Raw genomic sequence first — 15,242 nt, 5'->3', positions numbered from 1 at the left:
ATAGGGCAGACAATTGAAATATACAATTAATAGAGCGGTATAATCTAGCATTTCTATGCGTTTTTTGAACGTATTGAATCAATTAATGAAAGTGCCACAAATTACCAAGACAAAAATGATCATTGTGAGTTAATATAATAAAAGTTATTGTATTTCTTGTGACAAAGTGCCGAGTGGTCTGGGGGACTGAAATAAGCACGTGATAATTATTGTAATTTAGTTCATAAATTGGGTGAGAAAGTTTATGGGAATATTGAGGTTATATCAGATTGCTGGACAATAAGAAATAAAGAAATTATACCAAAAACAGCGGTCAATAAATTGATTTGGCAAAAGCGGATTTCAAAATTTCCCGCTTCCCCCTCCCCTCCACCTCATGCATGGCGATCTCCCCCGCTGATTGGTCGAACCTTCGTGTGCCTTCGCTCCCCCTCTCCGGTACGTCGTGCACATTCGGCCCTCCACCAGTGGCTCTGTAAATCGAGTAATCATCAGTGGCAGGGCAGAGACCAGTCGTGCAAGGGTTTTCCCCGAGTTGACGGGCGAATGGGTGATAAAAAAAAGTGAAGTGAGCGGCACACAATCGTTATCAATCACCCACAACCCCCCGAAAACCCCTCGATCATCCCCAGAAGTCTGGAGACCCCGTCCATCCCCAGAAGTCTGGAGACCCCGTCCATCCCCCAAAAACCCCCGTGTAACCAATGATCTCGTGAAGAGTCCAAAAATGCTGACGCAAGTGCTTTAATTACCTCCAAATTCCCGTGATATCTCCACCATCGGTGTGATAAGTGCATTTGACAATAAAATTGGGGCTGTTTAGTCCCAAAAATCGTCGATAAAAGTGCTCACGTATTCGACGACAGTGTGCGGTGTGCGGAAGGGGGTGTACAGGAGAGCGCGTGCAAAGGTGAGAGTCGTGAAGCGTTTGCATTATCAACAACAATGGACGGTAGCTCAAAACAGCCGTCCTCGGACGTAACGGCAATGGATAATACAAGTGGCAATAAAAGTGATAACAACAGCCACTGCACTAGCCAAAATGCAACGACTAACGATCACGATACTGATACAACCAAAGCAACAACGCCAATGTCTGTAACATCATTCAACGATACGAGTTACTGTACGGCTGGTCCAAGCACCAGTCAAAAATTATCAACTATTAAAACAATTGACATTAATGATAAAAATGTTCACTATCCAACTGGTGGAGTTGTAACAACACCAACGTCACCATCATCACCACCAGGGTGTGGCTGTGTTCCTGTTGGTATACCCATTATTGATAATGACCAAATAACTTTAAGTATAACACCTACGACAGGAGGACTGTTCGATATCACAGTGGAGAGGAATGAGACAATTGAAAATCTCAAGAAAATTATCTCCAAAAGGCTCAAAGTACCCAAGGAGAGAATTTGTTTGCTTCATCGAGAGAGGTAAGTCGATTATTTATGTTTAGGGAGGGCGTGGGGGCCAAATGAAAACTGATTATTTTCTCTATTCGATGTTTGTTAATCGAAGACGTGGGTCAGCCCTCCTCACGAGGAGACTTGGGGTTTCTTGGAGGATATCTGGGCTTGACAGGGTTTCTGAATATTGAAGGGGGGATTATACACTTGGTAACCCCAGATGTTATCAGGGGAAAATGGGATATCAGAGGCAAATTAGTGAATTAGGAGGAGGAATGGGGAAAATTACTGGCGATCGTTAAAAGTAAATTAAAGGTGAAAAAACTGGCGTTGATGATCATTGGATAGCTAGGGAACTGAATGCTTATTTGACAAATAATTCGTAGAAGTTGATTCATGAGCAGGAGACGATGAATAACTAGGGGAAGTGAGGCTAGTCAGTAGCATAATTCAAGGCAAGAAATGAGTCGACAACTAGTAAAAGGAATTTCCCTGAAAAACTTGAAAATAGGACGAAAAATAAATAGTGAGGTTAGGTCGCAGGGAAAGGGATTATTTCAATGATCCAATGAGATCAATCAGGTTTTGGTTTTGGTAAAAAAGAATTTTCTACTGAAAAAAACGTGGTACCTCCTCAAATAAAAATATATTCTGTTGATTTAATGAGAAATTAAATGTAAATTTAATTTTTCATTAAGTGTAATAACGAATTGAGTGAAAAAATACGGATCTCATTATCTCCTCATCGCCAAAAATATTCTCTCTCAAAAAGAGCACTGAGAGGGAAAAAAAATGGTGATGTATGTAGAAAAATAAAACGATACGAGTGGGAAATCAACGCTGTGCCTGCACTTTTGGCTGTCCGATGCCTGGACGATGTCGTCGCGACGAGGTATCCGCGGGGGAGGGATGGAGCAGAGGGGGATCCGTGGGCGTAGCGGGGGCCGACAGATCCTCCTCCGCTAGGCCACATTTGAAACGAGAAAAAAAAAATTGGAGAGAAAAAGGGAAGAGGCATTGAGGTAGAGACGCTCTGCTCGGTTTTTATACAATTGCTCGGGCACCAGAGTAGGTGGTGGACAAGGAGGGGAATTGACGATTGAACGAGACTGGAATTGTTGGAGTGAAGGAGGCGAAACAGAGGTCGAAACATTAGATGTTGGGGAATTGCAGATGTTGAGTGGGAAATTGAGGATTTAAATAAAATTGCGATTAAGTTGGGAATTATGGGAATGGAAAGGCACATCTTGGGAACAAATGACAAGAGTCAAACCATATTTATTAGATAGAACAGGGAACTGGTGCTGGGCATTTCAATCCCAGAAACTTGAAAATCACAAAAAAAAGTCTGGTCCCGGGGCTGTTGAGGTGGGATTTTTTTTACTCGTGTGGTTCACCATCTCTGGCCTTCACCTGGGATGCCAGCTCTACGTGAATAAAAAATACCCATCGTCCCGACAGCCCGGAAAAATCATATTTCCCTGGTCACACTCAGCTACTCAACTGGAGTTTATTCACGTCAGCATTAAAAAAAAATGTCCATGATTGGAACTAATAGTTGGAGAGGGGATTATTCTCAGATCCTGAGACTTTTTTTTTTTCGTGGGGTTCAATTGCTCGGTTATAATTCTGCCCGATGCCAGCGCGTCGCCTCGTTTCCTTTGTGACGCCCCGAAGTGCCCAAAGGCCTCAAGACACACTCAGGTACAACGGCTGGGTCACACCGATGGTTGTGTACTGTATTGAACAGCATCGAGAGACACGTTTCGATTTCTTTTTTACTATCTGGAGCTGTACCGGATGACGAATGCGCCTGGAATTCTGTATTTACTCGGGGGAGAATGCTCGAGTTTCCGGATCTTTCTGATGAGTGCGGATCAACGGCATTTTTATTGGAGCTCTTTCGTTTTTTGGGAAAACTCAGAAGTGAAGGTTATGAAGCCCTTGTCCTCTTTTTTTTTCGTCACGGATATTCACGACCGCCCAATTCCGTTAGTTCTTGTGATGTTTGGTTAATTAACAGGTGGAGAATTATTGGAGAATTGGTTGGAGGTTGGTGTGAAGCTGTTGGTGGAACTGCCAGACTTTTTTTAACATATTATCAGTTGAAAATTACCTCTGTAAGCAGCCATTAGAGACTACCATGTTCTTCTGGTACGATATTCTCTTCATGAACGTAAACATAACCTTAAAATTCAAAAGACTGAATTTAGAGGAAAAATTCATCTCTATCAGTACAATTTTTGGAAAATTATTCTGATGTAACCAGAAAAAAAAACTTTTTCAACAGCGTGTACGTGACCCAAGGGACCTTGGTGTAAGAGAGAAAGCGAGAAAAGAAGCTGATAAATACGAATACAGATGCATTGGGTAGAAAATACATCACGCGGGGCTGTGGAATAGGGGGTCTGGGAGACTACTCCCGTGGTCGGGTAAGGTATTTCGAGACAGACTCGCCACGAGATAGAATCTCCTTCTCCCTCGTTTACAATTTCTCCTCTCTCTCCCCCCCCCCCCCTTCTGTCTCACTTTCTGCACCCTCATGCTCCTTTGGACCATGTGTGTGCGTCACACTGGGCATCAGCCACACTCATCCAGCGGGGCAACAATTTTTCTACACATGCAAATCCCTTCTCATCTTTTGCCCTTTTGCAAACTGATGTGTCTGGACTTTAAATAAATTCCAATAATTTTTTTTCTCAATACATGAGGGGATTTTTAAATCACCCTTTAAATAGATTAAAGAGATATGCTCATCCATTTCACAGCGGATTTCATGTTGCGTTGAAGACTTTTTTTTTTTTTTTTCATCTTCACGTTCAACGAAACGGAAATGAGTTATTTTGTATTCTAATTTTAAGAGGGATTATTACACTCTCGACTTATTTAACGCCTGAAAGTGAGAGATTTCACTTCAGTGGGCAAGAGTTTTTGGTGATTATCTCGAAATATATAGGGGATAGCGGTTTTTTCGTCAATATATTTTATTTAGAAAAAAGTTAGATCTACAAAAAAGGTTCTGATGAATATTTCGCTAGATCTATTGGTTCTCGAGATACCCAACGAAACCTCATGTTAAAGGGAAATTAACTTGGCGTAGATTGAGCAAACAAGAGCAGTTCTAAATCGGCCCTAACTCGAGAACGTTAGAGTGGAATTTCTTTAGGTTTTTCCACGTTAAAGATAGTTGTCTAAGCCTGAAAATGAGACCTGACTCGTCGAAATCGCATCGTGTATTCCTGAGGTATCCTCAATCAAAATGCTTCATACCAGTCTCCCCTATTGAGTTCCCCAATCCCAATGGTGAAGTTCTCAACAGTGGAGTCGTATTCAAAACGCCTGAAAAGTCTTCGTAATGCGTTGACTCTCCCCGAATAAAGGTCCTAAAAGCGTGAGTGAGATGAAACCAGAGAGTGAGAGAGAGGTGCTTCGTGGGGGCATATTTCGGACGGCAACGGATCGAAGATGAGAGACCAAAGCCGATTGGGGTGGTAGTGGTGAGAGTCGTATGGTTAATGCCGCTTTATTCGTCTCTCTCACTCACTCCACCGATAGCTCAACATTTCTCTCACTCTCTTCCTCTCTACCCATTGGTTGTTTCGTCCTTCGACCCCTTGCAAGCTACTTGAATGCGTACATATAGCCATTCGTATGTATAAACCCGGTGGACTATACAGTGTATGCTCTCACATTGTGGATACAGAATGGGGCAGGCCTCGTTGCCACTTCTTGGGATCTTACTCACCTCGATACACCTTTTTTGGAGTGCCTCTGCACATGGCCAAAATGGTATATCGTGAGGTAAGGTCAGTGGGACGCTCCGGGATGTCGGGTCTATTCTATACTCGTTTCGTCTCAATTCTACGATTTTTATTCCCCCCCGAGACAAGAAAATTGTATTTTTTATCATGGAATTGCACACATATTCAATAGTTTATTGAATAATGATTGATAAATTATTATTTGATCGATTATTTTCCTGGGAAATGTTTTGGAATTACGGAATGTTTCATTTCTATATTTTTTTATCCGTCATTTCTCCGGAATTCTTAAAAATCCTTCAATATTTATAATTTTATTCCCGAATGAGAGGATAATATGAATAATATGGAAATAAAAAAATTGCATAGATGTTTATTGCACATAAAAAACCAGACGTTTCGTCCCATTGGCCGAGACTGTTGATGATACCATGACGCAACTTGAAAATAAAAAAACAAAATGTCATTGGATAGTTCGAAAGTGAAAATATTCTTTTATTTAAATTTGAATAATTTCGATTGCATCCACGAACGAGGGAAAGTGATGTTTTTATCATATTTCTCGCGTATTATCCAATTATTGTCCCTCTGGCTCTTCCATTCCGCTTTCATTCGTAGGAAAAAAAAAAACCCAGCCATTTGTCAGTCATTAATAATAACCCATAAAAGGCTCAAATGTTGAATTCTGGTTAGCACGACCGGTGAATATACAGTTGGCCGTTTGTCCGGACCCTGGGATTTACGGTTATGTTACCGTTATTACCATGACGATGTCCGTGTTGCCCGATACCCAAGGAAATTCTTCATTTTCCGTGATCCTTATTTTTGTTTTTGAGAAAATTAGAAACTCCGTGAGTAGAAAGGAATCACACAAAACACTGGGTTGCCGGGAATTTTATGACCCAAGGAAAAATATAAAAAATGAACATACAAAAGAAGGGAATTGAGAATAACACAGACTTCCACGCAATGTGTGTTGAGAAAAAAAAAAATGTTAATATGACATGAATGGAAAGCATTCAGCTTGAAATGAAAAATTATGAATGTGTTCGACCATTTGTGGCAATAGAAAATCCACTTGAAAGTGAAGGAGAATATGTTCTTGTTTCACTTCGAATGGCTGGAGATGTTTGAGGGGGATATTTGAGGTTTTCGGTTCCCAGTTGGTGCTCTAAATTTTTCATATTTTTTTTCCTGGATCTGAAAAAATTATAGAGAAATGAATTATTAATTCTTCAGTCATTACATCCTTAAATTGGATAAATCAGCAGCCCTCTGTTACCCCTTACCATGAACACCAGCTGAAATGTCGATTCACCTCACCTCCAACAATTTCCCCCTTTCCCCCCTATGATGCGGGATTTTACCCGGGTATTCTCCCGTAGTAATTGTGAGGGTCGCAGGCATCAAGGACGTCTAGGGTCGGTTGGGAGCCGGTGTATGGGGTCCTGGCGTCCAATTCTCCCAGCGCAAGTGTTGGACTCAACCAGTGATACATACATACACGCGTTAGCCGTTGTATACCAGGCTAGGGAGCGGTGGCGGGCGATGTTCGACGGCGTCTCGTGGGTAAACGCCTCGCCGTGTAGAATCTGGGGACGTGAATAAATTTTGCGCACACCCTTCGTTACAACTGCTTTACGACTGCGCACAGCATCCCACTCTTTACGTGGGTGACACATTAAAATATAGTCCTTTATCACTTTCATTAATTTTTGGCTATATAATTATGGGGAATATAAATTAATTTTGCAAACTAATTTACTGGGGAAATTCTATTGGTGAGTAATTAATTTAAAATTGGCTGATGTCCTTATGCATTCGTTGACTGCTTTCGCGTCTTTAATCACAGAAAGAGATTAACTTTAATATTTTTCACTTCAACTCTCCATTTTTCAATTAATTTTTTACGCAAAAAATAAAATGAATAAAATTGAAATTAGAAATATTTTTGCGCGTACATCCAGTGCTAATTACGACAAATTGGAGTTGTCAGGAATATTTCAAGAGGTGAGAATGAAAAGTCGAGAAAATGTGGATTGAAAATTGGAGAATGCGGAGCATTCGGGGCGAGTTGTTTTTAATGAATGAATTTTAAAGCTCGATAGCTCCATGCAGGACAGATGGGGAAACAACGAGAACGAAAGTTCGATTGAACGAAAGAAAAAGTTGTCGATGAAACTTTTGTTTTTACTGGCGATTCAATTATACCACTTCATTCTGAAAAAAAAGTTTTTTTTTCGAGAGACGGTGGAAGCGTAAGGTTTTATGAGTTGTCGACTTCACTGTGCGGGTCAAGCGTGATTTTTTTGGGGGAAATGTCAAAGAATTTTGGAACGTTATATTTTAATTGCTGAGGGGGGACTCCGAGAAAGTGGGGGGAAAACTTTTCCTCGTTTTGGGAATATCTCATGTGATGCCTTTCACACCGATCAATATTAAAGTTGGATGCTTCCAACTTTGTAATGCTACCGTGGTCAGGTTGCCCCAGGGATCGCCAGTAATTTTACCTGTTAGCGATGCTAGAAAAAGTACGTTTTTAATTACATTAAATTTTGGGTTTTTTCAATTCTATCTACTTTATTTTTTGATAAACCTGGCCATAGGAGCCTCCACAACTGAGCCCACCTACAATACGTACCTCCATTCTTTAAATTTTTTTTTTGGAGAAGAGAGGAGACTGGAGGCTTAGATTTTATCGTCCAATTCATCCTCGGGTCAGGTTTTTATAAAAAGAAAAATACGTTGGAAAGAACTAACGCTCTTTGTTGGATTTTTCCAGACAGCTGAGGGAAGGCACACTCAAGGAAAATCGTCTGCAGGATGGCAGCCGATTGACTCTGCTCCCCAGCGTGGAGACCGGGCTCATGGTGAGTGTTTTATGATTTTTTTTTTGTGAAGAAAAGACGATACTCAAAGCGATAATTTGTGGTACTTATCCCGAAAAATTATTCATTTTGCAACATAACCTGTTCCAAACGATTCTTGAATAATGTGCATGACAACAGCTGGGGAATGAGATAAAATATAAAGAGGGAAAAAAAACACCTGATCATTGGAGACTCCTGATGATTATCTAGACTACCACCAGTGCCAAAGGTCGATGTACATTCCCAGTAGATGGTTTACAGATTTATAAAATATTCACATGAAAAACACTCACAATTTCTTATCACAATTTCGTACATAACCTCACTCTCTGCCAGTAAATTCAATGTTCCAAAAGTTCGGGACAATTTTGACGAAAGAATTGCAACGTTTCACCAGAGAACTCCTGAAACGCATTTCCTCTACTCGAATTACAATGCTGAGTGTAAAAATAGACATATCATCGCATTTTTAATGACTGAAAATTGTCACTCCTGTCGAGTATTCTGTTCAGAGACATTCTTCTCTGGTATGTGACGAGTCTCGGTGATACGAGACTTTTTTTTTCTGGAGATAATGGACCAAGAGCATTCAAACGAACGAGACTATTATCGCTATTAGAGTATCACGATAATCCTGTTTACTCTTACTGCAAATGAAAATAAAGTATCTCACGTACTCGTCACATTCCTCGGGCGATAAATTCCACGGAAAATAGGAGGATTTCATTATTGTCAGTGATGGAAGGCTGTTCTTGGAATATCGGATTTATTACCTATTTACAAACTCAGGGACATGAAGGAGTTTAAAATTATCGTCTGATTCTTAGAGAGATAGCTACTGGTGTTCAGGTGGAGGACGAGACAGAATAAAAACCATTGGAGATGATTCCGGAGTTGAATTTTCGAGTTGTTGACACCAAGTGAGAGAAAATGGCTTCTCTTTAATTGTTAGTGAGGAGAACATTTCACCAGGATTCAAACATTGCAGAAAAATTCCTTTACCTCAGTTTCCCCCCTCGTGAACAGCACATGAAAGCGCTTGTTCATTTCTCGTGGTATTCTGCAATCCTAGATGAATAAAAATCTAATAATGGATAGGTCAAGGGAATATTGTATTGAGAAATTGCGGTCAGGATCAATGATTTGCTCAATGACGAAGCCCTTTCTCCTGCTATTGGGGTTTTGGAGTGCTAAAATAAACCTATGAAATTTTTATGAACATTTTACACTCTCAAGCTCGAAAAAAAAAATAAAAATCAGTTCCTGGACGACGACCGGGTAGGAGCTAATAGTGAAAATAGTTTTGAAAATAGTGATGTCCTTTCTATTGAAAAACTAGACTCCAGTGGCCACAGATTCCTCTCATCTAGCCACTCTACGACTGAATTATCATATCGGTTTTATAAATAGGACATCCAGTGTTTCAAATCAACAATCATTATCTTGTATCATTCAAGGCTAAACACGATAAGCCAAGAGATAGACATGTGCTCTCAAACAATACTAGACTGGAGCGGAAGATCGACGCATTGCGGGTATATCGCAACGCTCTGGATAAACACCGTTAGCTATGGGCATACGGACGTATCGGTCAGGTCACTTGGTTTCTCGGTCATGATACATTTTTCTTAATTCATTCGATTAAATTAACCAGTTGAGCGTTAAAAAAATTCCGCCTCAATTGTTGTCGAATTTTTTAAAAGTGTTTACGGGCTGAACGTCGAAAAAAATCGATTGATTCGAAGCATTTGCACCAGATGAATGAGAAATTATTCTTTTGTCATGAAGAAGGGCCTCTCACTCGGACCCAAAAATTACAGCGGTCAAACCCGGTCATGCAGCACCACCGCGTGGGAAATACCCTCTTAATGTTTGCTCTGGCAACGTCGCGGAGGCCCTTATCGTCACCCTCGTAACTCGCTCCTTCAACATCATCCGACAATCGAATTCAATCCATTCTCTCTTCTCTCATTATTCGTGGAGTTGCTGAGGTGACTGAAGAGGACCTTGGGAGCGTTTTCAAATGTCTATAACATTAGGAAATTACTAATGTTAACTGAATCATAAAGTTTATAACGTAAACTTTGTCCTAAGAGTTTACAATGTCCTCTGAATTTCGGGATTTTCCTCTCTAGTTGTCCTTAAAGCTTCTTAGACTCCACATTTTGTCAAAAAATTTTCCTTCTGACAATTTCCTCGTAATTTTTCGGGTTTTTCTAATGAACCCAGCGATATCCCATCCATTAACAACAAAGGAAAATCCTCTGGTCCCTCCTCTCATTCCCATTAGCATTGAAATCTCAATTACCTCCTCCAAGCAATTATATTATGATGCGAATGCCATCGAAGCGCTTCCCAATAAAACAAATCGCCCTTCAAAAATACCAATCATGCAGGCTATTCCGAGGAGGAGTCCAACGATTTTCTGAATGTTAAACTGTCGCAGTATTGTATGGTTCAGTTGCCCAGGGACATGGCAATACGAGGGTCGGCTTACCCCACCAGGGGTCCAGCTACACGAGGGAGGGAGCCTTCATTTCTCAATGCTCAATTCAACGTTCTGTACCAGCGACGCCTCTACCCGCTGGATCTAGATAACGTGGGTGGGGTTGAAAAAGCCGTCGGCTCCATAGCTCACTGGCTCCACAGTGTCGTTTCTCTCCTCTCTCTCTGTCTCTCACCGCCCCCTCCTCCATTGGCTATTTAATTGGTGCCCCCGGGATGTGACACGTGGGACGCATGAGTTGTACATGAAACAGCTAGGGACAGCAGGTTGCATTTTGGGATTCATCAGCAATCGATGGACGATGGTTTATCGTCCAGAGTGGATATGAAAATCGGTGATATGGGTGAAGGGTGAGGGGGATGAATATTTTGATAAAATTCTCTTTATTTTTCACTCATCAGGAGTCTCGAATGATTTATGAAAGTCGTTTGCGATTTTATTCGACAATATCTGGCTGGCCTTTCACTAATTTTTGGTTTTGATAATTAAAAAAAAATGTATTAGAGAGAAGAGAAATAATGAGGGAGAATTTTAGGAATTATTTTTATATTGTAATGGCCGTCGTAATGAATGAATATGAAGGTTTCAAAATTAAATTAGGGCGAAGCTTTAAAGTATAAAGGAAGTCCGTTAGGTGTTCGGTGAAGTTACATAGGGATGGCCAAGTGATCACCCAGAAATGCCCCGGTCGGAGAGCAACAGTGGAGCTTCGTTGAACCGCGAGGTTTCCTCCGACTCAGGGTCTTCTTGGGATTCGATCGCTTTTTTTTTTCCACCGTCGATTTGTGGGAATCATCCCCAGTGAATGCCCGGGAGGGGGTATTGAAAGGGAAGGAATTAATTATTGAAAATTGTTGGGACATCATTAAGTCCTGAAATTTATCAATTTAAAATTTAAACAATTGGACGAACCACTGAATTATCGTGAGGATTCCTTTATTTATTTTTCATTCTCCAGAAAGATATGTTTCATTTTTTTTTGAAGAATTGAATGTGAATGCACCATTGAACGGAACGACTACAAAACCCTAACGTATGTTGCCACTCACCGAAGGTATTTCCTAATAATTCAAGAAAAAGGGAGTACCTAAAATACCCATGCATTGAGGGGCCCTGGCAAGGTCTCTCCCTCATTCAACCTCCACAATAACGCATTTCATTGTCCTTCAACCCCCCCATTCCCCCTCGTAATTTAAAATGACAATATTATTTATTTTCCAGGGACAACGCCCAGAGCAGAGTGTAATGCAAGCACTCGAGTCGTTAAGTGATTCCCAGGTGAACGACTTCCTGTCTGGGATAGCACCCTTGAATCTGACAATGCGTCTCGGTGATCAGATGATGCTAATACAGCTGCAACTGTCAACAGTGACGCCGACCACACCAGTTGGCACCCCCGGCCAACCGGCTGTTCAACGAGCTTCCCAGACAGCCAGCGGTGACAGTAGCGAGACCTGTGGCTCATCATCATCATCAGCATCAACATCACCAGTATCAAGCACAAACGACACGAGCCACCGGCGAGCTGATCATGTAGCAAGAAGTATGAGAATTACAAAACAGAGTGGGACCAGTGGTAATACATCGTCGTTAATCAGCAGTTTGGCATCAGCACTACAGGCTGCCAGCTGCAGTACAAGCCTGTCAACAGCAACGACAACGACAAATCCTTGTACGAGTGAACGATCAATGTCGGCATCGTCATGTGGTAGTCAGTGCGAGACAAGTGGAACGTCTGATTCACAAAATTCGTCCAGAGCATTCTGGCATCGTCGTCCATTCACTCATCATCGTCACAATCATCATCATCATCATCACCATCATCACCACCATCATCATCATTATCATTATCATCGGAGAAATAAGCAGGTTATATGCGATAACCAAGCTACCTCAGGAAGCCTTAACGACACAACACCTCCACTGTCGCCGAATCAACAGAGCCAGGAGGCGAGATCGTGCACTCCACCAAAGAAGAAGATTTGTACAATGGGACATCATCATTATCATCAGGGGGAGGATAGTCAGGAGCATGGAGTTGAGACGAGTGCACAGGGGAGTGGCAGTGGGGTTAGTGGGAGCGAGAGAGTTGCTGCTACACTTGATACCAGGGCACTTGCTGAGGCATCAAGAAATCTCACGCAAAAATTGAAACAGCTGTCTTCTGAGGTACTTACCTCGCGGGTCGACCTCGCCGAGGTATATTTACCGAAGCCAGCTCCCCAGCCTTTTTTATTGGATTTTTTTTTTTTCGGAGGTGCACGTGAGCTCTTGGTGACGGCATTCGTAGGTCTTTTCGGATTGACGATTCTTATTGAGAATTCTTTTGATCTTGTTTAGAGTTTTTGAATTGTTTATTGAATAAATTCTAGTGTCAAGTCTGTAATTTCACAGATAAATGCCTCATCGGTCGGAAAAAAAAATCTCACGTGCATCTTTATTGAGATTTCTTGTGACATTCACAATGTAATTCGGTAATTTAATTTTCCCTATTTTTCACGCTTCTCAGGAACACGCACGACGCAGACAAGGCGCCATTATCGAGAGTATGCATCACCATGGGAAAGGGGTTTATTCGGGGACCTTCAGTGGTACTCTGAATCCAGCCCTTCAGGATCGCAATGGGCGCCCAAAACGTGACATAAGCACAATTATTCACATTCTGAATGACTTACTCTGCGCAACACCGGCATCGGGAGTGACGAGTGTTGGGTATTACAGATCATCACATCATCACAGACATTCCAGTGGTCGCCAGCAGTTACCTGGTGGAACTGCGGGGTCTGGGGGACAAACTGTTGAGAGTCCACCGGAGACTACTCCCACTTATTCCATGGGTTTGTATTTTTTTAATTGATTTCTCCGAGGACAATTGTTTAATGATATTTAGCGGAAATGACAAAACGAATATTCATTTGAAGATAAATAAATCAGCCCCATGTCAACCCCTCTCTAAAAACATTTCAGAAGAGCTCTCGAAGGAGAACGAAGCAACAAAAGGAAAGATGCGTCGTCTCCGTCTTGTGATGGAGCAACGTCGTGCAAAGAGAAAAGCCAGAAGACAAGCCCGAGCTGCTCCCTACACGACCCAGTGGGCAGCAGTAACGCCAACGCCCGGAGGAGCCCACGACCCCAACACAACAGCCTCATCAAGCAGTACTAACGCTAAAGAGCCCCAGAATGAGACCGAAGCGACCACTGGTCCAGTGGTAGCTTGAAAATTATCAATCGTCGAGCGTCTTTCGCTCCCACGGTAGTTTCACGAAATTGGAAAGAAAATGATAAATGAATGAAAGATAAATTTTAAAAAATCCACCTGCTTCGAACTTATCGATTCGCTCACGTATCTCCAACCCAACATAGTTGACAATAAATTCTAAGGTGGTATTTCTTTTTAGTTTAATTAATAATCATTGTTTAATCTTCGTCGGTAAATTGTTGATTTTTTAAGTGCAACGTGACCTCCGGGAACTGCGTCTTAAGGACTGTGTAATCAGTGCAATGATTTATTAAACTTGCTTAATTAAAAAAGCAAGGGCCAACTGGCGTTTTTAGGAAATATTCTGTAATCAGTTAATGAGAAAATCATCGCCGTTTTTTCAACGAGCAATTTAATGAATATTTTTTAGTATAGCTGTCCACCGTTACGATTATTCAATAATCCGGGATTAGGTGATTAAATTCATTGGGGGACAGCCCGGTGTAATTGGAGGATATAATCTAGATATTTCAGGTGTAAAGAAAGAAGATACATTTGAGTTATTGGTATTTGTATTAATCTGACGATTGTTGATAATTTAAGGGGCGATCGCGCTGATATTTTTTTATTGTGGATTCTTTATCTATCGTTATCATGAATTTATTGCTTCAATTTTCATTAAAAACAATGATTTTTTCTAGATTATTACAGATGAAAGATCATTGAAGTACGTTTTTTTTTCTCATTATTATTCCTTTCATTAACAAATTAAAATTGAAGTAGGAAAATCAAGCGATAGATGAAGGCCCCCTTGATTAAGAAATTTAATTGTCATCGCTCCTTGATTGAAGTTATGACTTCGTTTTTGGTTCTTTTTCTATTATTGGAAGTGTTATTTCGTATGGGGTTTTTCGGGGTGTGGCTCACGTGGGTCGTCTCCCTCCCCAGACAATTTTTTTTTATCGCTGTTAAGGGGAGAAAGTAGATGAAATGATAAAGGTCAGGCCTTCTGACACGTTTTAGGAATTTTTTCTTGGGAGATTTGTCTGTCTGAACCACGAGTGCTTATACTTATCAGGTTTTTACGAGGATGCCTGCAGCCTCTGTTGGTCCTGACAGTTGGCCAGAATTGATAGGAATTAGGGAAATTAACGGTGGAGATCGAGTGCAAGAGAGTGAAAATTGTGAACGCGTTTGGGCCATCCTCTAGGTAGATTTAGTAGATCCTTACTTGCGCATAAGATCGTACTATAAATAAATAATACATTGTATCACCCTAATAGCATACTGCCTTAGGTTGTTTAGGATGAATTATTATTACTACTGTCATTATTATTGAATATTACTGCAGTTTTTCAAACTGGCTCAAGATTGTATCATACACATTACTGAAACACTATGGAGTACCAAAATAAATAAGATTGCTTGCTAAGTTCAATTTGTGATTTTTTATTTGCCTACTTCAATTTATTCCTGGAACTCTTGAAACAT

The 15,242-nt window shown here is 41.0% G+C and overlaps 1 protein-coding gene and 2 long non-coding RNA genes across 4 annotated transcripts; 2 read left to right on the top strand and 1 right to left on the bottom strand.

Moving 5' to 3' along the window:
• The first annotated feature begins 452 nt into the window (after nucleotides 1–452).
• On the top strand, nucleotides 453–15,189 carry LOC135167898 (midnolin-like). 2 transcript variants are annotated; one of them, XM_064131576.1, is made up of 5 exons: nucleotides 453–1,442; nucleotides 7,959–8,046; nucleotides 11,774–12,721; nucleotides 13,062–13,389; nucleotides 13,520–15,189. In XM_064131576.1, exons 1-5 carry the CDS (start codon nucleotides 946–948, stop codon nucleotides 13,768–13,770), a joined length of 2,112 nt encoding a protein of 703 aa, XP_063987646.1. In that variant the 5' UTR covers nucleotides 453–945; the 3' UTR covers nucleotides 13,771–15,189. The 2 variants fall into 2 exon arrangements, with proteins under 2 accessions (XP_063987646.1, XP_063987645.1); XM_064131575.1 differs by having other exon boundaries at nucleotides 11,774–12,751.
• Nucleotides 1,453–4,222, top strand: LOC135167910 (uncharacterized). Its single transcript, XR_010299944.1, has 2 exons — nucleotides 1,453–3,569; nucleotides 3,706–4,222. It is a non-coding gene; the product is annotated as an uncharacterized LOC135167910 (long non-coding RNA).
• Nucleotides 4,392–8,550, bottom strand: LOC135167911 (uncharacterized). Its single transcript, XR_010299945.1, has 3 exons — nucleotides 8,225–8,550; nucleotides 6,466–6,768; nucleotides 4,392–6,376 (listed from the first exon to the last, which is right to left on the bottom strand). It is a non-coding gene; the product is annotated as an uncharacterized LOC135167911 (long non-coding RNA).
• Nucleotides 15,190–15,242: the final 53 nt, after the last annotated feature.

The sequence above is a fragment of the Diachasmimorpha longicaudata genome, chromosome 12 (assembly GCF_034640455.1).
Source record: "Diachasmimorpha longicaudata isolate KC_UGA_2023 chromosome 12, iyDiaLong2, whole genome shotgun sequence".
Taxonomy (NCBI): Eukaryota; Metazoa; Arthropoda; class Insecta; order Hymenoptera; family Braconidae; genus Diachasmimorpha; species Diachasmimorpha longicaudata.
Note: the sequence above shows the minus strand (reverse complement) of the source record. Positions and strands in the feature narration are given on the sequence as shown.

What these genes read in the sequence shown, in the direction of transcription:
- LOC135167898 (XM_064131575.1), top strand. Translation starts at nt 946, where the DNA reads ATGGACGGTAGCTCAAAACAGCCGTCCTCGGACGTAACGGCAATGGAT. An exon ending in GCGTGGAGACCGGGCTCATG is followed by an intron (nt 8,047 to 11,773) that starts GTGAGTGTTTTA and finishes TTTATTTTCCAG; the next exon opens with GGACAACGCCCAGAGCAGAG. An exon ending in TACTCCCACTTATTCCATGG is followed by an intron (nt 13,390 to 13,519) that starts GTTTGTATTTTT and finishes AAAACATTTCAG; the next exon opens with AAGAGCTCTCGAAGGAGAAC.